Source organism: Squalius cephalus, assembly GCF_949319135.1.
Source record: "Squalius cephalus genome assembly, chromosome: 21".
Lineage (NCBI taxonomy): Eukaryota > Metazoa > Chordata > Actinopteri > Cypriniformes > Leuciscidae > Squalius > Squalius cephalus.
Window position 1 is genome coordinate 7,469,491 of NC_137142.1, and position 26,245 is coordinate 7,495,735.

The window sequence follows — 26,245 nt, forward strand, 5'->3', positions numbered from 1 at the left end:
AATAAAATCAGTAAGTGGACACTTTTGATTAAATGTGTAAAGATGTATCCACACCAATAGGTGTCAGAATTAATTCCAAAAACATTGTATTGGTTAGGCCTGGGACACACCAAATCGGGCCCAAAACTGGGCTTAAAATTTTTCCGGTGTTTGGCCAGTATTAGTCAATCCATTCCAATCCAAGGATTGATTCCAACATCAATCCAAGATGGCAGAAACTGTGTTTGACCTGTATTGTTGTTTCTTGTTTGGAAATGACATCTCTTTTAAATATTATTTTTAACCTTGATTACAACATATGGACTTTTAAAGCATACTGAGTGGATTACTGTGTTCCGCTGTGGAGTTTACCCGCTTGATTCCTGGTACTTTTAGGCCTCTGGATCTCTGCACTACTGACTCACAGTTTGCATCATTCTTTGGAACAGCAAGAGGTACATCACCACTACATCTGTGTGTTTGCCTCGGATGCGTGAGAGAAACCTTAAAAAGTCACTGATTGACATTGAGGCACAGTACTGTGTTTTATTGGTGAATTGTCTACAAACTGGATTTGCTGGTGTCTTTTTGTGTAGCTTAGCTAGCTGTGGGCTAGTAGCCTTTTTGTGCCTTAGCCTACTCTACATGGACTTTTATTTTGGCTCATCCACCTCTAGCCTAATCCACACAGCTAGTTTCCACCTGTTTTAATCTTAGACTCTGTTACTAGCCATTGACAATCAACTAGCAACTAGCCACAGGCAACAACTGCAACAATTCTAAGCACTACTTTAAGTACTACTTGCAGCAAAGTAGGTGGCTTACTCATAGCTGGAGTTACAGCCCTCACTGCTTGCCGTCACCAGCTACTGCCTGGTGGCAGTATCAAATATTACTACCGACAAAACTTTCCAAGCTGCTGCCTGCCTAAACCCCCTTTATCGGGCTTCTGCCTAAAACCCATTTATCGGGCTTCTGCCTACCTCAGCTGTGGCCCTCACCTCCTCACTACCACCACCTCAGTGGGCCTGTCTACTACAGCCTCAGCTCCCTCCATCCCACCAGTTTATCATCTGCTGCAGCCTCAGTGGCTACAGCCTCAGCTGTTTTAACCATCAGGCTGTCACCGGCTACAGCCTCAGCTGCCTCCATCTCTGGGCTGTCATCTGCTACAGTCTCAGTCGCATCTTACACTACTGAACTTGTCATCTGTTACGGCGTCAGCTGCCTCCATCACCGGACTTATCATCAGCTACGGCCTTAGCTGCCTTCTTCTCCACCACCACATTTGTCGTCTGCTAAGATCTTGGTTGCCTCCACCACCACCAGGCTTTCACCGGCCACAGCCTCAGCTGTCTCCAAGACTTGACGGTTGTCTGTTTCAGCCTCAGCTGCCTCCACCACCATCGGGCCATCGCACAAAGCTGTCTGTCTAGTGTCTTAAAAATGAAGTTTTATCTAGCCTTGTTTATCTTTCTGATCCCCCTTAACAGTGGGGTTGTCCATTTGCAGTCAGAAAATGAGTCCATCCATATGCAGTTCCCTTATGTAGTCTCAAGGCCTGAAAACTTTTCCACTGTCCAACTTAAATCCCAGGGGCCAAGTCACTAATTTCTGTTTGTTTACAAAGCTACAAATCTACTCCACCTTCACTGCCTCTCCATTTTGAAGGATTGGTTTATTGTCTCTGCAGACTCACTTCCTGCTTTTTTATATCATTAAATTCTAGATCTGGCACTTTCTGCTGCAAATCAGCTAAGTCCAGACTCCTTGTTATTATTTTATTACTAATCTCTGGAAATGTTCTGCCTAATCCAGGCCCTGGTAGCCTTAAGATATGTGATTCACCTGAAGATTTTAAATCAAGATCTGGCCTGGGTATTATTCACCTCAATGTTCGGAGTTTAATGTCCAAACTGGATATGGTTAATTTATGGGTCAGTTCAACTGATGCTGACATTGTTGTTTTATCTGAAACCTGGCTGACTAAATCTGTCCTTGATAAAGATATTGGCATCGATGGTTATAATGTGTATCGTTCAGATCCCACAAAAAGAGGGGGAGGTGTTGCTATTTATATCAAATGCAAATTCAACTCTAGTTTAGTGCTCTCAATATCGGCGTGTAAACAATTTGAGTTTTTGGCCTTAAACCTTGAAGTCTCTAAAGACCAGTCTCTAACTTCATCTGCATCAAATGACTCTTCATCTGCACTATCAAATTTGTGAAGTCAAGTTATTTGTAATGACACTATTGTTGTTGGTGATCTGAACTGGGACTGGCTAAGGCCGATATCAGATGCTTTTAAAGAGCAGTGTGACAATTTAAATTTGACTCAATTAATTAACACTCCTACTCTGCCAAATCCTAAATGTCCAGAGAAATCATCACTCATTGATTTAATCCTGACCAATGCTCCTTTTAAGTACTCTGCAATAGGTGTTTTTGCTAATGATGTGAGTGCTCACTGTGTGATCGCTGCTGTTAGAGATACTAAGGTGCTCAAGTCTGCACCTCGTATTGTTGAAAGGCAAAATATGAAAATGTTTGTTGAGCAGGGTTTTTTATATGATTTATTTTATTTTGACTGGAGTAGAATTGCCTTGATTGATGATGTGGAATTAGCCCTGACTTTCTTTCAAAACTGTTTTCTTGATATTCTTAACAGACATGCACCTATTCGCAAATTTAGAATTAAGAGGCGGGACAATCCCTGGTTTACTTCTGAGATTTCTAATTTGCTCCACGAGAGAAATGTAGCCTGGGCAAAAGCAAGGAGATCAGATACTGATGCTGACTGGTTTGTTTTCAGACGGTTGCGAAACAGATTCACTTCACTTTTCAGAAAAGCTCAAGCTGAATTTTACTTATCTGAAACCGCAGACAATCTAAATGACCCCAAAACAATTCTGGAAAAATATTAAGTCATTATCTGCATCGACTAAACCAACAGGTTTTCCGTTGTCTCTAGTTAAGAATGGTGTGTCTATATCTGACAAAGTAGAAATGTTACATTTTTTTAATGAGCATTTCATATCATCTGGTTTCTTGTTTGATTCTGTTGCCCCTATAGTGTCGGAGCCTGTAAATTACACCTTTATTACTACCAACAAAACTTTCAGTTTTAGCTCCTTCTCTGTTGCTTATGTTCATAAAGCCCTAAAACAATTGATTCCTCGAAAACCGGTGGGCCCCGATCACTTAGAACCTTTCTTTTTGAAATTCGCTCCAGATATCCTAGCTGAACCTCTGACTCATCTTTTTAATCTTTCACTGGTCACAAACAAAATTCCCAAGGTATGGAAGTCTTCTTATGTTTTACCACTTTTGAAAGGAGGTGACCCTACCTCCTTTCCTCCTTTCCTTCCCTAATAATTATAGACCCATTTCCAAACTTTCAGGATTGGCCAAAGTGTTGGGATCTTTGGTTAGTGAACAAGTGAAAGAGTATTTAAAAATGCTCAGTCAATTTTATCTAAGCATCAATTTGGTTTCAGGAAAAAACACAGCACTACCACTGCTGCTATAAAAGTAATTAATGATATAGTCAAAGCACTTGATGATAAGAAACACTGTGTGTCTCTGTTCATTGATCTGTCCAAAGCATTTGACACTGTTGACCATAGCATACTAGTTCAGAGACTGATCAGTATAGGTATGTCTTAGCACTCTGTAGGCTGGTTTATCAACTGTCTGGGGGAAAATGTTCAACATCCCTTTTTCCATTTTTATGCAGATGATACGGTTATTTATTGTTGTGCAGGTACCATTAGGAAGGCGTATGAATGCTTGCAAACTGCTTTCGATAGAGTGCAAGCACAGCTTTATCAATTAAAGTTTGTGCTTAATGCAGAGAAGACCAAAGTAATGGTCTTTTCAAACTCAAGGAAAAATGAGTTAGACCTGAATATTGTTACTGATCAGGGTAAAACAATTGAGGCAGTTTCATCTGATAAATATTTAGGATTTTTAATTGATGATCACCTTTATTTTAAGCTTCATATAGAGAATCAAGTAAAAAAGTTGAAATTGAAGCTAGGTTTTTTCTTTAGGAACAAATCTTGTTTTACTTTTTCTGCCAGAAAAAGGCTAGTCGAGACCACATTTCTCTCTATTATTGATTATGGTGATCTGTTGTATATGAATGCCCCATCAAAGTGTCTTCAGATGTTGGATGCTGTGTTTCATGGAGCTTTAAGGTTTATTTCAAATTGCAGGCCCCTCACTCATCACTGTGCACTTTACTCCACAGTGAATTTGCCCTCTCTGTCAAATCGCTGGCTTACTCACCTTTATATTTTTATATATAAGGGCATCATAGGCAGGCTCCCATGTTACATATCCGAATTTCTTTCTTTTACACAGAGTACTTATGGTTTACGGTCCCAGAAAACTATTTCATTGAATGTGCCTCAAGTTGTTCAAAAAGGCTTTCATGTTTGTTGCACCTTCGACTTGGAATGACCTACAGAAAACACTTAAACTACAGTGTCTAATTTCCATAAGTGATTTTAAAGGTTATGTTAAACTATAGAACATGAGTCCATCCACAAGTGCAAATGTTTTAATTAATGGCACTCTTTATTTAATTTGAAATGCACTTGAGTTGTCTTTGCCTCTTTTGTATTTGTTTTGTGATTGTGTGATCAAATTTGTTCTGCTATCTTGGCCAGGTCTCTCTTGAAAAAGAGATTCTATATCTCAATGAGACTAACCTGGTTAAATAAAGGTTAAACAAAACAAAACAAAAAAGTGATACAAAAGAGATACAGACAGAGACTCAGAGACTTACTGGAGAGGACGGTTGTGAGGAAGATGTAGTCAGAGAAAGAGATGAGTCCACACTCCCCCAGTGTGTAGAAAATGCTGTCCTCGTCTGCAAACTTCTCCCTGTCCTGAGAGATCTTCTGTAGGTGCCCAGAGAAAAACAGAGGATAGAGAGTCAGCAATGCTTCTGTGGAGCACCATATAGTGCATCTGAGTCCTGTTTAAGAGCTGAGCTCCACAGAGTCTGAGCAGAGAAGCGGATACAAGGGAACTAGCATGCTAACACTGACACTGCACAGTACAATCATGCAAGTGATGCAGAGTCATACAAGACACAAGCAAAAGAGATAACAACATGAAAAGATCATTAAAGCAGACATTTCATAAGTGTCACTTATAGAACAGCACATGAGATAGACTGTTTCAAAACCAAGTGAGCTGCCTACCTAGACTGCATTTTTTTGGCATGGTCAAACAATCAAATCAAGGGGGTCGCCATCGTAGATCTCTCTCAATGTTTAAAACAAGTGGATTGCCTAGCTTAAACAACATTTTTGAGCACCATATTTGTAGATTTCCTACCTAAATAGCATTTTTGGTCATCGGAGATGCATTTGACCATTTGAATCAAGGGGTTGTGCACATTTTCATAATCACAAATGTTCAAAATTAAGAGAGTTGACCATCTAAACTGCAGTTCTTAACATCGTAGGTTCATATCTAACAACATGTGATAATGGTGCCTATGATGCTCAACAATGTTGTCTAGGTAACCAGCTCTGATATATATTGAACAACAACACAGTAAACCACTGATTTGGCTTCGCAAATCGCAAGATCACACTGTATTTGTCATTTCTGCAGTAAACTGGTTCACATTTTATGAGCATGTGCGAAGGTGACTCCACAGTGGTGTGAACACAGTTTTCTACCTGTTTTTGACATAGAAAGACACAGAAAATGTACTCATTAGGAACCTCAAGTGTGAAAGTACAAACACAAATACTGTACGAACACACACAAATAGCATGCCAGAGTTCAGCTTTCTGCCGATTTATTGTTACCTCTGTCTGGGGTGGTTCCCATCAGTGTGTTGTGGGGAAGAGAGAACGGATTAAAACAACCTGACCATTGCGCAGACAATCAGGCCCACCACCACACACCATATGTGTACCAACACACCATAACATACATCCAATTCCAGCCATTTTCACTTCATGCTAACACACATTTATGCAGCGTCCCACACATACTTCCCACTCTTCCTCTGTGGCAACATGATACATGCCTCCATATTCACCGCAGCATCAGTAATCAAAAACAGAAAATTAGATTTCCCTCTGAAACTCTTATTAGCGGTATTCGCTAATGCTAGCATTGCTACTGCTTTTACTTAAACCCCTTCACTGAATTTTTGCATGTCTTTGAAATACCATTTCTGAATCGCCAATTTCAACATTATACAAAAATGTTTGACAGATATTTGCAGAATGACACTGTGCTAGTTGTCATTCGTATCACTCTTTCTCACCAAATAATATAATAATTTGAACTCAACTGTTGAAATCACATGACCAACCAAATACCACTCACTTTATCCTAATAAATAAATAGTTATTTTGACCAAAATATTTTAAATGATTTCCACTCACATCAATATTCCAGTAATATCATTGGCCTAATAAAAGCTGTATAATCCTACATAAGGGTGGTCCATCCTCATGGTGGCCGCCATGTTGAAATCACATGACACACCAACCACTGCTCACTTTATCTTTGTAACCCCCCTATTACCGGATTCTTCTAAGTTGCAGAATAAACTACTGGGTGACAAACACACCTATGAAGAATAAGGTAACTTTTAACTTTTGCATGATGCTGCATCCACACCAATATGTGTTAGTATTAAGTCTATTTGAATCAGTATTTCATGTCCATTTGACCTCTTGGAGGGTCAAGCGAGTGCATTGGGGACAAGGAAAACACAGGTTATTTTTGTACCGGCTCTGAAACTAGTCAGAGTGGGAATACGCTCAAGCAGCTAGCAGGTGTGGTGGTTGACGCTGACAAAAGCAAATGTGTGTGTGTGTGTGTGTGTGTGTGTGTGTGTTTGTGTGGGCTAATAAGCTCCAGGCACACTGTGTCCCTGCTGTCACCTTCAGAGACACTCAAGAGACGCAGTCTTACCCAACATTAGTAGCGCGGGTGTCAAACACAATGGCACTTCAGTACAAAACTATAACAGCCTTTCTACAGTCTCAGTAATCCACGATCTCAATGTAGACATATTGTCAACATATGTTGATAACGTTTTTTTTTTAATTGATTTATCTTTTATCCATGCCATTGACGGAATTTTCTGGCTTTCTGTGTTTCCACTGTTATATGGTAGAGAGCGCTATTATACATCTTCTGAAAGAGTACAGAATCTCTAGATCAAAACAGGCAAACAAAAAAAAGCAGAAACAAGTGATAGCAAATGTAAGCAGATGCATGTGTAAAAAAAAAAAAACTGCCTAATGTTACTGAATGAAATGTCGACCCAGGATGAGCTATAGGACTGTGAAGCTTTGGTGCTGTTATGGACTCGATCAACTCCATCTATGTTTTGATCATCGTTCTGAATCCGATCTTGATGTAGTCTTTGACAAACACGTGATTTTCTCAGCTTTTTGCTCAAAATGTTGCTTTTTTTCAAAATGTTATGACTAAAAAATAATGCATGAAGCTAGAATAAAACAATTTTTTTTTATCATTATTATTATTATTTAAGAGAGTTAGTAAGTTCTAACTTACTAGTTTTAACTTTCTTTTGATATTTTGCATGTTCAGATACTCATACAACAAATTATTCTGGGAGCAATTAAACTTTTGTGAAAAAAATCTAAAATGCTGGCTGACAACTTTTTTTGGGAAGAAGTGTTCAAGTCCATATTCATTTTTACTGTGATATCAAAAATCAGTATTATGCATGGTGAAATTTCATTGGAATTTCTCCATATTTTTTCAGAATATCATCTGAAATTCTATGGTATCATAACACTATGAAAGGGCGCTCAGCAGGACGTGTGTTTACATCACGCCGAACTCTATGTGCAGAGATGCCATGAGCATGGAGAGGAGAACTGTGAGGTGAACCTTCTCAGACAGTCGTCTGAATAAAAGAAAGGATGTGGGTGGTGAAGCAAACGAGAAAGAAACAGAGCTGTGAAAAGCTTTTAAGCAGTCATCTCCAGCTAGAGAAACAGGAGACATATTCAGAGCTCACATACCTCTCATTGGTGCTCATATCATACTGGGCATGAAAGGTTTTGTCTAGGCTGCTTCACACCTGATTTTAATTCTTAAATGAACTTATTTTTTATTAAGGGGCAATAGCTGACACCTAAAGCTAATTTTTATGAGATTTATTTTTAGCAACTCTCACCCCTGAGACAGCTGAAGGTCACCGCAGAAGCACTAAACTCAAATTAAACGCAGAACTAGATTAGAATAGAACATCATGCTATTTTATATGTCAAATATAGCTAACACAAAAACATCAACAACACAGGAAATCATTGCTGGCCTAGAGGATTTTTTGCTCCATATTTTTACCCTAGTTCTTTTAAACAAAGGAGATATTGCCATAATGGAACGAATCAACTTATATACTACACTGATTTATTCAAGTTTGTTCTCCAGGTTTAACTACCTAAATAACACTTGATTCTGGTTTCGAGATGCAAAGTATGTGAGCTTTCCAAAGGCCACTTCTGCTAAGACAAGTAACATTTGCTGTTAATCTTATCAATGAAATTACAGAAAAGAGTGTTGATGAAGGTTTTTTTTTTTTTTTTTCATCAATGATAATAAAGAGGGGTTGCTTTAAGATAATGAGTAAATAATAATAATAAAGTAAAAGATAATGAAAGTAACCGTAACCCTAACCCTAACCCAAGTGCCTATTATACTCATTTACAGGTTCATAATTCTACTAGAACAGTGGATCCCAACCCTGGTCACGGAGTACCCCCCAACAGTACACATTTTTTGCACAACATTTCAGGTCTTGAAGTCTCTACTAATGAGCTGATGAGTTGAATCAAGTGCGTTTGATCAGAGTTCGGGGTGCTCCTGGACAAGGGTTGGGAAACACTGTCCCAGAATAGGTTTAAATGATTTAATGTTAAAAAAAAACGTTAATTTTATTATGATTGCAGCACCTGTTTTCACCCTCTGTATGAACGCTCTGTTTTAATTTTGGTCTCTTTAAAACCCGCCTTCCGCCACTCCCAGTCAGCCAGCCCAAGTCTGTTGTAGTTGGTCTCCCATTTAGAGCGTGCGTCGGGTTTGTAACGTCCATTACGATAACTGCCAAGCATCAGGCCCGGAGGCTTCATGAGGAGCTGTAAAATACTACTGTAACTACACTAACTGTGGCATCAGTTTTGCTGTTTCAGTTCGAGCCCGAGTTCGATAATGACAGTCAAGAAGAACAAGCTGATCGACCCAAACCACCTTTGCAACAAAAGGTTGTGGTTATAATGCTGAGGAATCGCGTTTAAAATGTCAATGTAAATGTGGTTTTGACACAGTGATAAACTCACAGTCAATCGCTGAAAATAATGGCAGGACTACAGACAAAGCATTTAAAGCAGGTGTTTTCTGTTAGAGAGATTCACTCCGTTTGGCATGGACTTTGTGCTTTGTAACTTTGCAGATCGTTTAAATGCATAAACAGTTATATTACACAATAAAGGAAAGGAGAAAAAAGCACAATACCCCTTTAAACAATTTTAATTAAACCATACTGTTGATGTAAATAAAAGAAGAAAGATTAATTTACATATTATATATTAATGTATAAGGGGAGTTATATAATAAATTACTAATGAACTAATAATGTTTTTAGAGGAAAGAAAATCCAGAAAGAGTTGATTCAGCTGATCCAACAACAGTACGTTGGGCATTGACACACTAGAGCTGAAAGAGCTGAACAGCAGTTTGAACCACTTTGCTAATTAGGTTACTCAAACACATCTTTTATGATATTAATCAGCCATATCCACAACATAAATGTACTATTACGAATTACATTTGCACCAATAATTCAGTGAAAAATGTGCTACACATATTGCAATATGCCAAACAGTCTTTAAAGTTGTACTAGAAACTTAACTCTATAGTAACTTAAAAATGCATGCTTGCAGGACATCACTTGTCCTCATAAATTGTGGTTCCCTTACAAGTGACACTTGTAAGTTAAGCTGGATTTCTTTCAATTGGGAATTGTTCAATAATCCATATGAGAGTGTCAGGGTAACCAGACATGCCATAATAAGAGTCATCATGGCAAATAAATGTTACAGTTTCTACTCAATATGTCTGAGATTCTTGACCCGCCCCCAGCTGCTTCTGATTTGGCTGTCGTATTCAAAGACGAATGGCTTCATGTAGCTTTGTTGCTCTAAACTGCTCTCGCTGCAAATGTTGCTTTATAGTGGACAAAGCTTTAGTGCGTATGTCTGTGTGCTACTTTTATATTGTTTTTTAACATAATTATGTGTCTGCAGTGTGTGTTTTTCTTTTGTTGTTTGGTTCATATCAACAGCATTTACAGCTGTAGGTACTGTATATTACTCTGCTGTCACTTTAATACACAGATCTAATATACACATGTGATTTCTTTCCCTGCTGTTTACATTCGCAGACATAACCGACTGTGTTTATGTGAACTTTGTGTGTTTTTGACATAACCATGTGTGTATTTGATAGTTTAAGTGCAATAAGACATGAAAGAGAACTTAGTTTAATACTCACAGGAAGATCCAGCTAACATCCAGCTTTCTGTGCGGATGCTTCGGATGTGTGCGTTCAGAAAACCATATATCAGAAGTTTAAACTAATATGGCTTTAAAATGTTAGTTTTTGGCAGAGTATCCAAGGCACAAGATGTAAAAGCTCCGCCCTCTTCTGGGAGCAGCAGCTCATTTGCATTTAAAGATACATGCACGAAAACGGCATGTTTTTGCTTTAACTCAACATGATCTTTGGGGTATTTTTAGCTTAAACCTCACAGACACATTCTGGGGAAGCCTGAGACTTATATTACATCTTGTAAAAAGGGGCATAATAGGTCCCCTTTAAAAGGTTACAATCATTTCACTTGAGGCTTCTTTCTTGAAAAGACAGCCTGATTAATTTTCAGTGCCGCCGTTTATGTGGAAAGGACAGAGAGCATGAGCATCCGAGCACTAGCAAGCAGGCCTGTGGAAAGACTGGGCAGGTCCTCGAGCACAGTCCTGTTAAGGCCCTGATTCACGTCAAGCGGAATCGAAGAACAGACTTGTATGACGTCATTTTTAACAAAACCAGGTCAAAACGATGTTCGTTTGGAGTTCAAAACAGCTTGCTAAAGTGAACTTTCCAGAAAAGTTTGATGTGGCTGGTAAACACCTTTGAACTACCATTGGTCCATGGCGATTACGTAAAAGGTAGGTGTGGCTCTGAGGCTCCTCCTTCTCTGATGTGGAAATCTTCTCTGGTTCATTTCTTCAGTTCAGTCCATCAAGATCAGATGTCCACGAGTAAAAACATGAACACACTAGACAGCTGCTTCAAAGTATTGGCCCTTAGTTCTTTCCAAAAGAAAGTTTCACTGCAGAGCTTTAGAACGATTGAAATGTTGGTTGAAAGTAGAGCTCATGATAGGGAACATTTCTACATCTTGTTTTTTCTCGCTAGACGAAGCACAACGGAATTGACTGGAGTACACTACGCAGGAGTCATGAGGATCATCAGTTATCCATGAAGTAGGCTAGAAGGAAATACAGTTAGCTCCTTTTTTCCAACAAACAGGCAGTTGCAGTTTTTAAAAACACTGTCAATGAAGCATAAGAATGGCCCATTACTATTGATTTTCTGGCTCTTGTATTCAACTTTTTTCCTTTCCTATTCCCCCTCTGACATTTTAATAGAGATGTGCATAGCTATTTGCTGTATGAATGTAGTGCTGGAAATAAGATCTTTCAGTGTCTCTGTGGGATTTTGGAATCACTTGACAGGTACCAGTTTCCTACAACACAGGGAAGCTTTATACTGCCAACCACAGGGACTGAACCGAGTTATGGCACCAACATCCCACGGTACTTTGTGTTAGGTCCAGATATGCTGTGCTATGCACTTTCCTCTCAATGACAAAAACACACAAAAATGAGAGCAGTGTGAAAACTGCAGTTTAGAAAGCATCTGATCATAGCAACGTATGTTTGCACGAGCGTTCATTTATATAGTACGTTTTGCCTTAAAGCAAGCAAAATTACAACTTCAATTTCTACAGAGTTCCAGTGCTTTCATGTTTTTACTCACATTTGACCTCGACAATCACTTCAGGTGAATCACTTGACCTGAACTAAAGAAAGATATTTTGAAGAATGTCGGTAACCAGACAGTTGATGGACCCCATTTACTTAAAAATACTATGGAAATCAATGGGGTACATCAACTGTCTGGTTATCGACATTCTTCAAAATATCTTCCTTTGTGCTCAGCAGAAGAAAGAAATTCATACAGGTTTAAAACAACTTGAGGCTGAGTAAATGATGAAAGAATTTTCTTTTTAAGTGAACTAATCCTTTAAGACAGCTGTTTTGAACTCCTGAAACGAACTCCAAAATAAACTTCGTTTTGACCTGGTTTGGTCTGAAATGTCATCAGATTCTCGTTCTTCGATTTTTCTTGAAGTATTATCAAGGCCTTTGGAATGCAATGTAGATAAATACAAGTGTGCATAAAGTTTCTGTGGTACATGTAAAAGGAATAACACAGTAAACTGTGTCTTCTCTTGAGACACCATTCGAAATAGACACATACTGAGAAATAATAGAAAAAAAAGGGAAAGAAATGGCCTGAATTCTGAGTGAGTTTGATTCAAGCATTGCTAGTCGGTCATCATGTTCATGAGATGACTCATTATGAACTGCTGCAGTTTAGACACAAACCACACTATGTTCATTTCTATCAACAATAAATTCGATTCCTTGCAAAATAAGAATGACATCATCTTTTTACTGATATACATCCGACTTCCCAAAAGTTATGGCCTGTCCTGCAGCCCATCAATCACATGACAGCAGCAAAGCAGGAACAGCCACTAAAACAAAGCCATTTAACAACCTCCTGAAGGGTTTAAAAAAAAAAATGCACTCAGTTTACTCTTAAAAATAAAGCTTCTAAATAGGGGATTTTCGCAGAAGAACCATTTTGGTTTCCTAAAAGAACCTTTCAAAAGTTCTTAAAACAAACATTGGTCTTTGTGTGAAGAACATTTCAATAATCTGAAGAACCATTTTCCACTATTGTGAAATGGAATGTTTCCATGGATTTTAAAGGTTCTTCATGGAACCATAGATGCCAACAAAGAACCTTTATTTTTAATAGTGTGTTGAATTAAAAATAATTTTAGTTAAGACCCAAAGTACCACACAAAACACTAGAGAGACTTCAGAAAAAGGTCACTGTCTAGACACACTACACGCTGTCACATTCTTCACCGTCTGTCTCTGCACTACAGTTCCCAGAATCCTCCTTCATCATCACCTGCACCTGCTGTTCATCATTATCATCATCTCCCTCACCTGTGTTCCAGTTATCATCATCATCTGCATCACCTGTCTTGTGTTCATCTGTCTGTGTATTTAAGTTCCCCTTTGCCGGTTATTGTTTGTGTTAGCACTCTGTGCACGCACACTGTTCCGTATATTCTTCAGTTTAAATAAATATTGAGTATTTTGTATCTTTGCCTACCTTCGTTACACACTCATTCATTCATAAATTGCACATGCCCAAAAAAGTTATATACTATGTCCAATGAATTAAAAATACACAGTTAAATAAGGTGGCTGATCATTTCAATCCATCATGCCAGACTAGAGATGTAGAAACCACTGTGGTAAAAACAGAAATAAGAAAAGAAATGTAATAAATTATTGTCTGACTAAAGTATCTTTTTTCCATGGAACAGAAAAGTGAAGGGATGCTGTCGAGCTCCAAAAAGAATAAAGCGTACATGTATTACACTTCTTCAATATTGTTCATGGAAGGCCCCTACTGAACCTAAAGGTCAAAAAAGGGTCAACCATAGGACATCAGACTGGTTTCCATGGTGACAGCCCCATCAGCTTCCCTCACATAGCAGACTCCACCCCCTCCCACCCATCCATCATGTTCACCATACCCACAAGTGTTTCAGGGATTGTCCAAAATAACATGACCTCTGACCCAAAGTTAGTCAACTCATGCTGTGTGCTTGGTGTTCATGCAGTTATAGGCCCAGTGAGCAGAGATGTGCTGTGATGTGCTGAGAGAGCATGTGTTCCTGGATCCAGGGTAAAGTGTGGTGTCACCGAGTGCAGGCAGGGGGTGCTACATAATGCCAGCTGTACCCCGTCCCACTAGCAGCCTGTCCTGCAGCCAGTCAATCGCAGGCATTCAGCGCAGGGCATGCACAGAGATCTAAAGCACAGGCACAGGTCTCCGCTTCCATCAGAGAGACAGACACACAGAGAGAGAGAGAGAGAGAGAGAGAGAGAGAGAGAGAGAGAGAGAGAGAGGAGGAACATTCGTCTTTTTGAGTTGCCAGAGATCAGATACTGGTAACACTTCGTTCCAGAATTAAAAGTAAAAGAAATAACAAATAAAACTTTTCAAACAATTTTTTTTTTTTTTAAGGACTATTTTAAGGACTATTTGAGATTTATGAGAATAAAACATAATTCACACCTAAATGCAACCGGACATCACAGTAATGCTTTACTATTTTACAGAAAAAAAGTCAGCAAAAAGGCAGTGCAACAACCACGACAACATAATGAATAAATATGATACAAATAATAAGAAATTCTTCTTGTGAAAATTTCACAATCCAAACAAATCTTAATGGCCCTAAAAAAACTTTTATGCAGAATATTTATATATTTTTCTGTTGATTTTAAAATGAAAAACAACCCATACTTGTTCTTGTCAAGTCTTGTGAGATCTACTTGATAACTCTTTCCTGTGAGACAAAAAATATGTCTTCCTCTAGGGGGCGCATACTGACCGAGTCCAATCCTCAAATCTAAAAGACATTTCTCATCTTATTGTCTATTAATTACAAGAATTATCATTCTCCCCTGAAATCTTTATCAAATGATTTTTTTTTTTTAAATCCTTGTTCAGTAATCACAAATGATTGTGATTGTTTTTCTTGACTGTGCAAAGAAAAGTAACAGGTACTACGTAACTAGGCTGTCTATGTGATTCAACAGCAGCAATCATTTACTTCCAAATAATGATACTGAGGCAATTCAATTAGCCACTGAACTGAAACTATACAAATAAATTAGAATATTGATCATTTAAAGGGATACTTCACCGATTATCATTAAGCTTTGTATCAGTAGAAACCCGGTAGTATTTTCAAATGGCCGTGCTTCCCTCCCTCATGTCCCCTTGAGACCAGAGATTTCTGTATTGTGTGTCTGGAAAAAAAACTCAGATGACGCAAAAATTTAGCGTCATCTGAGGCTTTTTTTGTCCAGAGGCTAGAGACTACAGCCAGTAGGAGGAACTCGTTCTGCATGTTTTCAACCCACCCATAGGGGGATCTCACGATAAAACGCCGTCTTTTCAGTTTCGAGTCAACTAGTAGCCTAGTTGTGTCATTTCTTCCGATACTGCCCTCTGTAACCGGTAGGCGTGGCTTGGGAGTGGCCTCGTAGGGCAGTGAAGCAAGTGCATTCTGGGAGTTGTTGTCTTTCATCCACATTAACCAAAAATACATTTTCTGGCTTTTCTCAGTCTAGAAGGCACCAACTTCTAAAATAATTTCACATTTCTACTACATAAATGACCCAATTTAAATACACATTCATCTTTCCAGCGGTGAAATATCCCTTTAAACCCATTATTCCAGACTCATGACGTAAACTGTATACAGTACTTTAGTGTCAAGTTAATATGTACAACAAATAAATACTAGTCAGTCTACAGTATCAAGTCAATTCAAAACCAGAGTGCTGACTATATAAAGTTAAGTCAGCTGCCAAAAAACTGGTGTGTGCCTATAACAACAACAACAACAAGTAATCTCCAGAAAGATTGGCTAGCAAGACTTGTAGGCTAGTTAATAAACTGTAAAAAACAGATCATTATAGCCTACTACATGCATCTGTGAATGCTCTATGTTTTAGATCCCTGTTTCTGTCATTTTTGTAAAATACAATATTTGTAATAACAATAAGTTTTGCTATAATTATTATAGTTTTGAATTAGGGCTGTCACGATGTTAGATTTTTCACACCACGGTTATTGTGGCCAAAAGAATTCACGATATCGATATATCGCGATATAGAATCTGGGGAAAGGGGGGGGGGGGTCTATAGAATCTATAGTTTTTCTTTTTTACCCATCAAACATAAGGATACTGATAAACACAAGGCACATGCATTTTTACTTCTTGCGTACTCAATCTATGGCAAATTTTTGTGAAGGAAGACAAGCATGTGAAGTTTATCTGGTTTCAAACTGAAGCCAAACACTGTCTGAAGGTTTCCTGAAGAACTGAAAAGCTCTTAAACCTGTTGTTGCACTGGCGCCAATAAAGTCATGCAGATAGCAGATTTGAATAAAAAAATCAAGTGCAAATACAAATACAAAAATAAGATGAGTAAAGAAAACGGGGTTCTTAATTTTAATAATCACCCTTTATTAAATATATGAACACAGAAACCCCCTGTTAACAGTTAATGTCACGTTTCCCATTCCATGATGACTAGTAAAATAATAGCCGCGTCGCGTCTATGACAACTCGAGGTGTTGCACACCGGACACGCACTTTCTCAGTTTATGGCCAGCAATATCATTATGTTTAAGGACATTATGGAATTGAGATAATGTCTGTACTATGTTATGATTATACTGTACAATTAAATACAATAGTTGCTGAGTCTGTGATCTGAACACTTTTTTCTGCGCTCTGTGTCGCGGCAGGATTTTGAATAAGGTCCTGAGCCGTTGCTGGGCGTCGCGGACAGACGCCGAATAGAACCCGATAGAACCGCGCTGTGCTTCTCGTCCGGTGTGTGTGTACACTCATACAGAATGTGTTCGAATTTTAAAGACGTGGCGCTGCGCTTCTCGTCCGGTGTGCGACCACCTCTAAGGTGCTGTTTTCTTTGAAGCCGAAGAACTCTGTTGTTAATACTGGCGAGCTCAGCTTACTTTTTTCGGGTGTGGACAGAGTGTTTCACTCTAGCTGCGCGGGCGCGGACGAGCGCTGCGTCTAGAAAACGGCAATATCGCCAATACCGGTATATTGTATTGCTCTAAATTAGGGGTGTAAATCGGACAGTTCATCACGATACGATACGATATCGATTCTCTCAGCCAGCGATACGATATTTTCCGATACTTCAAAAAATTCCACGATACGATTCGATTCGATTCGATTCAGGGCTATATCGATCGATTAATCGATATTTAAATATTATGTTCACACAACCAGTTACGTTTTTATTAACTCACAAATGCAACCAAAATATATAACATGAACGTTTAATTAAACTCTTTGAAAATTGCACACCCTACAGAAGTGGTCATTTGCAAGTACTCCGTTCTTGTTCATTTTCATAAATCATGTTTTTTATTATTATTGTGCATTCCAAGTAATATCAATCAAACTGCAGCTGGGTTGTTTTGATTAATAATAATAATAACAAGTTAAAAAATACAGGTAAATTACAAAATTAAAGTTAATTGAAAGTATGCTTTAATATGTTAAAAGTTTTTTTTTTTTTTTTTTTTTTTAGCAGAGCATACATTCACATTTCATCTTTCTGAGTCAAACAAAACCAAGTAATTGCTATGATAAATAACACTCGGTTAATCTTCATAACGTTAATCTCCTCAGCTGACATAGACGCCTGACAAACTTTGTTGTTGTGAGAACGTACACGCAGTACAGAGAGCTTTTCCCTCACCACTAAACGAGCTGCTTTAGTAAGGTTCCGTGAAAATGTTTCAGGTTTTATTTTCCTTTTACGCCCTTTAGAAGATATCACGAGTTCATTGAAATTATCCATCCTCGATCACTTTTAGTCAGCTTTGACGAAACTCCTCTTAGCCAGCGCGTCTTTTCAAAGTGACATCTGACCTGAATACTGCGCGCTGAGTCGCTAAAACGGACTTATCGTGTTGTGTTCACCAACAACGGTGCGAGTGCTTGTCTGTTTCTGCTGTAAAACATGAACTCGCGATGCCTTGACAGCGGACAATAACGACTTTTGTGAGAAAAAAAAAACTTGTTTAGGGTTTAGTCAGTCTTGTCAGGCGTCTTTTTCAGATGAGGAGATTAACGTTACACACCGGCAGGCGGTTGGTGAGTAAACGAAAATGTGCGCTTTGGCGGAAGGATTTTACGTGAGAATGTGGAGGTGTCAAAATAAACGTGTATATCGATATTTTAAGTGTGGAATCGATGCATCGTATCGTTAGACGTTATATCGATGCATCGATCCATATCGATGTATCGTTACACCCCTACTCTAAATTAACACGATGTCGATATTTCATGCTTTGAATATCACGATTATCGTCAATACCGGTATATTGCGACACCCCTATTTTGAATATATATATACTTTATTTTACAGTGTCCTTGTTATGTTAAATGTACTTCTTAAAATGCAGTGTAACCTAATTTGAATATTATATATGTGTAACTTATAATATAATTGTATCTTAATATTATTTATAATTTTTTTTATAATGTTATCTAGTCAAATTGAGTTACGAAGATTTACGCCAATATTTTTATTATTATTATATTATAAATTATATTGTGCATAAAGAACATTGTATTTTCGTTCTCTTGATTTATTTATTCTAATGCTTGAAACTAGTTTTGACTCTTTACTTTAATAAACTTTAATAATAATGTGAAAAACATATTTACTCTATTGCTTTCAATTGACTTTGTTCTTTACAATTGTATTATTAGCAGTTTACGTGATTAATAGTTTATATATTTCAAGCAATATTTGTTTAAAAGTTTAAATATTTAAAGGTTCTACACAAGTTTCATGTAATTTGTTAATATTTACTGTTTATAATCATCAAGGAGTGTGTATTTTTGCTGTGGTATCCATTTGGGTTTAAATTGTGAAATTTACTGGTATTGTTTTTGATAACAGAAATTTCGGTATCATGACAGCAACACTACACTTGACAAATGAACAGCAATGGGAAATTTTAGGCAAAGAAGAACGCAACTATGGGTGAATAATCCCCTACTTATACACACTTGCATGATATCTGAAGATCTGGATCTACCAACAGACCTGAGTCAGGGTGGACGGCATATTGAATTTTACACCGATGAAAACGAGGCTGTGAAAAATGTACAATGGCTTGCACTCTATAAAGATTGAATAACTTTCAAAACTCAAATTGTTTTATGGAGTTTTTGTCTAATGAACTTGAAAAATGTTTCTCAAGCTGAACAATTGCCATGCTGGTAGATAAACGTACAATCCACTGAACACACTGTACTTCCAACCCTCACAGCCTCATTTTATTCCCATTGGAAATCAAAAATGGCATTATCCTGACTAAGGTCTATGGCTGACTGGTCTGATCCCCAGTGCTGCATTATTCATGCACATGAGCATTTGCACATGCATGCACATAACACACTCTTGCTTTCTCTGTGCAGCACACAAAGAAGAGTGTCTACGCTCAATAATTCAGCAGGGAGAGACAGCTGGCCTCCCTCAATGCTATTCCATAACAGACTCTACTGCACATGTGCACACGCTAGACCTTGAGTGTGCGTGTGTGTGTGTGTGTGTGTGTGTGTGTGTGTGTGTGTGTGGTTGGGGGGTGGTATAAAGTGTGTGGGCGTCAGCAGAATGGAGTGGCAGAATCTTCTAGATCAATTCAGATTAATTCAAAGTCCTTTAGCACTGCCTTGATGTCCCGTGCAAACTGGGGTGTGACGCATAGTGGTGTGTCAGTGTGCATATTTGTGTTTTCCTGTCTAGATTGGTCTGAACATGCTGTATGTGTGTGATCTAAACATTGAGCAAAGGTCACCACCGCCCACTTTACAAATAACACAAAGTCTTAAAGGTGAAGCATGTCATTTGCCAATGTGAAAATATCAGTTTAATATGCAGAGCATGTAAGTAAGCCATTGACTAATTGTGTAAATATTGTGGCGGTTGCTGGAGCGGTTTGACATGCCGGCTTCTGGTTCAACCAGTGGACTGGGACTACCAGTTTGATCAAACAACGGCAGAGGAGGGGAGTGATTGGGAAAGTTGTTTGGAAACAGTCATTAGTAGTGTTCGCTAAAGCATGTGTACTCATGCTTGAGGTTAGACATTTGAATTTCCCTGAGGTATACAACTTTGGTGCGTAAGTGTTTGTGCTACAGACTTGAAAGATATCTTTAATTGTGTGGCTTAATGGGGAGAGGTGAGCTAGTACACTGATAAAAATGATTTTGTGGTGAAGTAAATACTACAGAAAAAAACAATGTAATTTACATTAAAAAGTTAGTTCAGGCAAGAATGAAAAAAACTAAGTAAAATATTATCTATATTAGTACTCAATTCAAGCGTGTGGAAATGAAAGCGTAAATATCAACGTTATAAAATTAAGTAAAATTACTCAACTTTTCTGATACTGGTGCTCCCATCATGCACTGGGCCTTGAATAATTAATGAGGTTGATTTCTCACTGTTTTCCAGCTGTATTTACACGGTATCATCATTGCTTTTGTTGTTAGGATTAGTAACTTGCCATTTTGTGACATTTGGAGTTCATTTTCTACTCAAAATGACACAAACACAAAAACGATCCATCAAATGTTACCGTCATTGTGTATTATCTACCAAGTATTGAGGTCTCTGCGTTCATGTAACGCATAACTTTTGAAATGTAGATGTTGTGTCTCACGTAATATCTATTGTATTATTCACTTAGATGTTTCTAAGTAAAGCATATACTTTAAAAGTGTGGTTTAATTCAATGTTATATTGTCTGAGTGAAATGTCTTGCAAAGGAAACGTCAACTAAATAGATATTACTCAACCTTTTACTAGCCAAGTTAACATGTCTTATTTTCTTTGTTACTTTCACTTAACTTAGTTAAGTAGAGTTTACTTAATTCCATATGTGAAATTTACTTTAAAAAATATGCGTGTGAAATTTACTTAAAAAATATTTGTGCAAAAACTTAAAATTCGTGCAAATTAAGTAATTTTTACTTATTGTTTTTTTTGTTTTTTTTTAGTGCATGCTTCTACATGGTTTTCATCTGGCTGATGATAAACTGGCATGAAAATAGACATACATTGAGGGAGGGAGCTGAGCCAAATCTACAGATATGAATGTAATAAAGGGCTCTTTTTGATTCAGCCTAGTAACCACCCAGAACACCTCCCTAGAAACTACCAATATAGAAACATCCTGGCAACACCACAACAGATTCTTTAAATCATTTAGTAATGTTTTTCAAATCAGTTCGGGGCCACAATCACCACAGAACAAACAGCTGCAAGCATTTGCAAGCATGGCAAATAACTACACTGTCCAAAAAGTACGCCTAGTTTTAGATTTCAAAAACATGCCACTGTATACTAAAGAAAAACTTAAAAACTGTTGAAACTGTTGAAAATGGGTGTCCATGTGGTGATGTTTATGTCGATTTAATTTTTTTAATATTTTTTTATTGAGCAAGGAGGATGCATTAAATTGATCAAAATGTGACAGTAAAGACTTTGCATTGTCACAAACCAAATTATATTTCAAATATTTGTTTTAAACTTTCCATCCATTAAAAAATTCCCCCCAAAATTATGATTTTTACAAAAATATTAAGCAGCAGAGTTTTCAACATACACTAGATATAATAAGAAATGTTTCTTGAGCAGCAAATCAGCATATTAGAATCATTTCTGAAGGATCATGTGACACTGAAAACTGGAGTAATGATGCTGAAAATTCAGGAATAAATTACATTAAAATAAATATTGAAATAGAAAACTGTTATTTTAAATCATAACAATATTTCACATTATTACTGTTGTATGTTTGATCAAATAAATGCAACCTCGATGTAACAGAAAACATCCCAAATGCTACAACTATCATGTGGCCATAAGACATGTGATCCAGGGTGATGTTCGCTCCAGTAGCACAAACACTATTAGCCTCTCAACTCATCTCCTGGAAAATGCTCTGTCAATAACTTCACTCCTCCTTTGCTGTAGTCATACTATTTAAATCTCTCTTTTCTGCTGAGCTAATGCTCTTCTGCTCGTCTGGCCGGGGTTTATTACCCATCCAATGATTTTTAATGAAATGTAGAGGCTTTTAATGCATTGTTTGGCCAGAGCTCCACATCTGGGAACTTATGCTGATTTTCTCTCTGACAACTCAAGGAGAAGAAGGAGAGAGAGAGAGAGAGAGAGAGAGAGAGAGCGAGAGAGACAGAGAGAGATGGATTAGGAGGTCTAGTGAAATTTTCAGTAGACCCGCTACAGAGGCTAAATCACGCATACACACACACACACACACGCAGTCCCATGCAGCTTGGCACTCGCCCCATACCTGCCAGAAGTCCTGCAGAGAGGGAGGGGCGCACGGAAAGGGAGGGGATGGAGAAGTAAAAAGATGGCAGAGAAGAGAATGATGGGGTTTATTGGTTAGATGGACACAGGAAGAGCCGGAAGAGCACAAATTAATAACAGTCACCACAAACGCAACAAAACTATCATATACTTAAATAAAAACAAAACAATGTAGGACATCTTGATGCCTGGAAGAACAATGATTTCATGTGTTAAAAGAGATTGATCACAGATATACAGTTATATGTTCATACAGATAAATACATATCAGTGTTGGGGAGTAATTAGATTAGACAAGTAGTGATGCTACTCTGGTTGGGAACCAAGAGCCACTTAATGCAAAAGACTGATAAATCTGGTCTCGAACTCATGAGTCATTGGTTTGAATTGGTGTAATGATTCACTCACTGACTGAATCAAAAAGAGCAGATATTTTCAAATGAACCACAAGTCTTTCATTTCATCACACCAACTCAAAATAATCTGATATTGTGAATCTGAACCAGAATCATGAAACTCATTGTGATTCTCATTTCTGTACACTACTGCTGTAAGTTAGTAGTGTGACAGTAGTTAACAAGCAATGTTTTCAACAATTAGCAGGGTTTTTATGCCAAATTTGACTTTGCAGCCTAAGGTCAGGTCACTGTTGCAGGCAAAATCCATTCATTTTAATTTAAGGAATCCACGTGATCCAAAGTTTTGCATGAGTGTGAACGATTTCCCCATGCAAATTTTTGAAAGTGACATCTTTGAGACCTGTGCTTCATACATCGCTACATGCTAAATTTCATTTTAATATGATAAATTAATACATTTCTTGATAAATAAATATAGTATAGATAAGAGCAGCTTGGATTGTACTACAGTTTCAAAGTATCTTCCCCAACACTGATGTCATATTGTTGGAAAACATATATAGTGTTTGCAAAACACCTGTGCGCATTAAAAGTGGGCTGAGTGGAACACACACATTCTCTCTGTCACACACACGCAACCCGTTTTAGATGTGAAAGTCACACTTGCAAAGCACCAGCTGCGATGACCTGCAAATTACTGTTGATGGATGACGAACAAGAAGGTTAAAAGTGCTGGTGTGTTCACACATTTGCAGAGAGCAAAACAATTACACAAGTGTGTTTATTAGCATAGTGCACCCATGCGTTAACTGCAAAAAATACCGTTTCTGGAATTTCGTTATTGCCATCCAGGATTTAGTGGCATTGGCGACATGAGGAAGTGTGTAAGAAGAAGAGAGGGAGAGGGATCCAGCAGTCCTGCCGTGAGCCCGTATGGAGCAAACCAGGCACGAGATTTGACAGAAATATGGAAATGAAAAATTGTCCACAAGACATTGTCCACATCCCACAGGCTGCACGCTGGCTGACAATCCCCAGAAAAACAATTCGAGAACGAAAAAGAGATAGAGGGAAATGGAAATGGAAAGAGGGCATATTTCACACAACGTGGAAATCGAATTTAGCTGGTAAATAACACAAAAAAAAGCTATAGATTTAAGACATGTTAATGTATCTTTACAGACTGAGGTACAACGCGCAGGATTTAAGCATGGTTCGCATAAACTGCTATAGTTACTACAATTATTGTTACTACCATAAAACTGTAATTACTTATGTGATCTCTTTCAGACAATACAAGCTCACACAATCTTTTGTTATGGAGTGGTAGCCACAGTATTGTGCTAATAATAACTGTGGTAACTATGGTATTTGGTAAATAGGGTTGTCACAGTTTTAAGGTGGAAAAGGATCAACCAATAACGTGGGTTTGGGGGCGGGACTATCAACAGTATTTTCTTGGGAGACCCGTTTAAAAAGGGTTTTATTTTTCCAATTCCATTTGAATGGCAGAGATTAAGACTCACTCAAATCATTGTATTCTTGAGCAACTGACCAAGAGCTACTTCCTTCACTTTCTCAGCTGTGCAGGAAAATTAAACAAAAACAAAGCTGATCTTGCGTAATACAGAGCAATTGTACATGTTTCAGTGTACTGAACCGCTATGCATCTTGCATGTACAGATGATACAAAAAAAACCTGGTGAGATTAGCTGTGAGACTTCATTGCGAAACTGAAGAGTGATTTATCACCATCTGACTTGAGAATGACTCACCAACTCAATACTACTAAACAAATATGCCTAGATAAAGTGTGCGTGTGAACAGCACAAAACAGTACACACAGACATTAGGTGACCCAACCCAGTCCAGAGATTAGCCAGTTCAAGGTGCACCAGTACCGTAACAGCTGCTCTCTGACTGGGTCATTTGACAAATGTTCCCTCTTAATGACTATGGAGACAGGAGACTGTTTCCTGTACAAGGAAAATGGGACCTGAAACTATAAATAACCCTGAAGAAAACCTCAGCTGAGACCAGGATGAATGCTTGTGATATTGGTGGACTAGCCATAATGTTCACCAGAAAAACAGAGCCAACCATCTGCTGAAGATGGTTGACTTGTTGTACCGTTGGTGGTTAGTTAGTTCAAATAATAGTTCACCCAAGTATAAAATTTTGACATTATTTACTTTCTTCCATCAAACACAAGTCTGGATCTGAGGGTTTCTGATCTTCTGTTTTCCATATAATCAAAATGAGTGGTGATTTACACAGCTAAGCTCCAAAAAGCACAAAAAACACCACACAAAGTCCACGTGCTAAGACTTCTGGAGCCATACAATAGTTGAACAGTTTGACCAAAAGTCACTGACACTGATTTTCATTTTTGGGTGAACTATTTCTTTAAATAGCCTAGTTGGGACAAACAAGTTTCAACTGAACCTTTTTATGGCGAATAGCAAGGCTATGCTGGTTAGGGTTGGGTATTTTAGTGATTCCGATTCCAATACTGATTCTGCTTATCGATTCTGCATCTTAACGATTCCCAGTTTCAATTCCAATATGGATATAAAAAAAAAGTCAAACATTTAGATATCAAACATATTTATCTCTGTCTTTTTGCAAAACATTCTGTTGCAGCTGAATACCATGAACAAAAATCAGCAGCCTAAAGAACTAACTAATAAACTAAACTAATCTAGTTCATAGATTAGTCCTTATTAAAGTTACATAAGTTACTCAGTCAAGATCAGTGAGTGATTTTCTTTTTCTTTTGTTCTTCGATTAACAGTAACTACACAGACAGCAGCAGGTTTATTAGGCTGCTGTCACTTTAAGACAATGCACGGATCCAATATACTGATATACATGTGTTTTCTCTTTCTCAACTGTTTATGTTCACTTAAGACATAACCAACTGTGTTTCAGGGATATTTGACAAAGTTTTCAAGAAGATGCAAAAGAGAACTCAGAATTCAGAACTGAGAATTCAGTATTCGTACACTATATGAGAGGCACTCACTGCATGTGCCCACAGAAAATAGCGCGCGAGTGCCGAATTGAGTTCTCTTTTGTGTCTTCTTGCACTTGAATGGTTTAAAATTAAATTAAAATGTGCACACTAGAATTGATAAGCAGAATCGAAATTAAAATTTTATAATAAGCATCTGATTCCAGAATCGGAATTGATTTTCGATTCCCAATCCTAATGCCGGACCAGCACTAAAAAACATAATCCAGCCAGTCTAAGGGTAAGTTTACACGACAACAATGTACTTAAAACGGAAAAGTACAGACGACAATCCTGTCCAAATGATCCCTGTTCACACGGATTTGCAAAAAAAACGACTACAAACGTTGTATTCTGCTGCCAGGTCTGTAGTTGGCGATGTCACTTTGTAAAGATCGATTTTTACGATAACTAGCGTTTTTAAAAACTTGAACTTTGAAACCCAATGTTCAAAATTTCGCTTTTTTAGG

At 37.9% G+C, this 26,245-nt stretch overlaps 1 protein-coding gene across 2 annotated transcripts in view; it reads right to left on the reverse strand.

Moving 5' to 3' along the window:
• micu1 (mitochondrial calcium uptake 1) overlaps positions 1 to 26,245 on the reverse strand; it is a 99,159-nt gene that overhangs the window by 16,168 nt on the left and 56,746 nt on the right. For both annotated transcript variants that reach the window (XM_079855123.1, XM_079855122.1), the window contains one exon: positions 4,772 to 4,886. In XM_079855123.1, the coding sequence (XP_079711249.1) occupies positions 4,772 to 4,886 (115 nt within the window). The remainder of the gene's footprint in view (positions 1 to 4,771; positions 4,887 to 26,245) is intronic.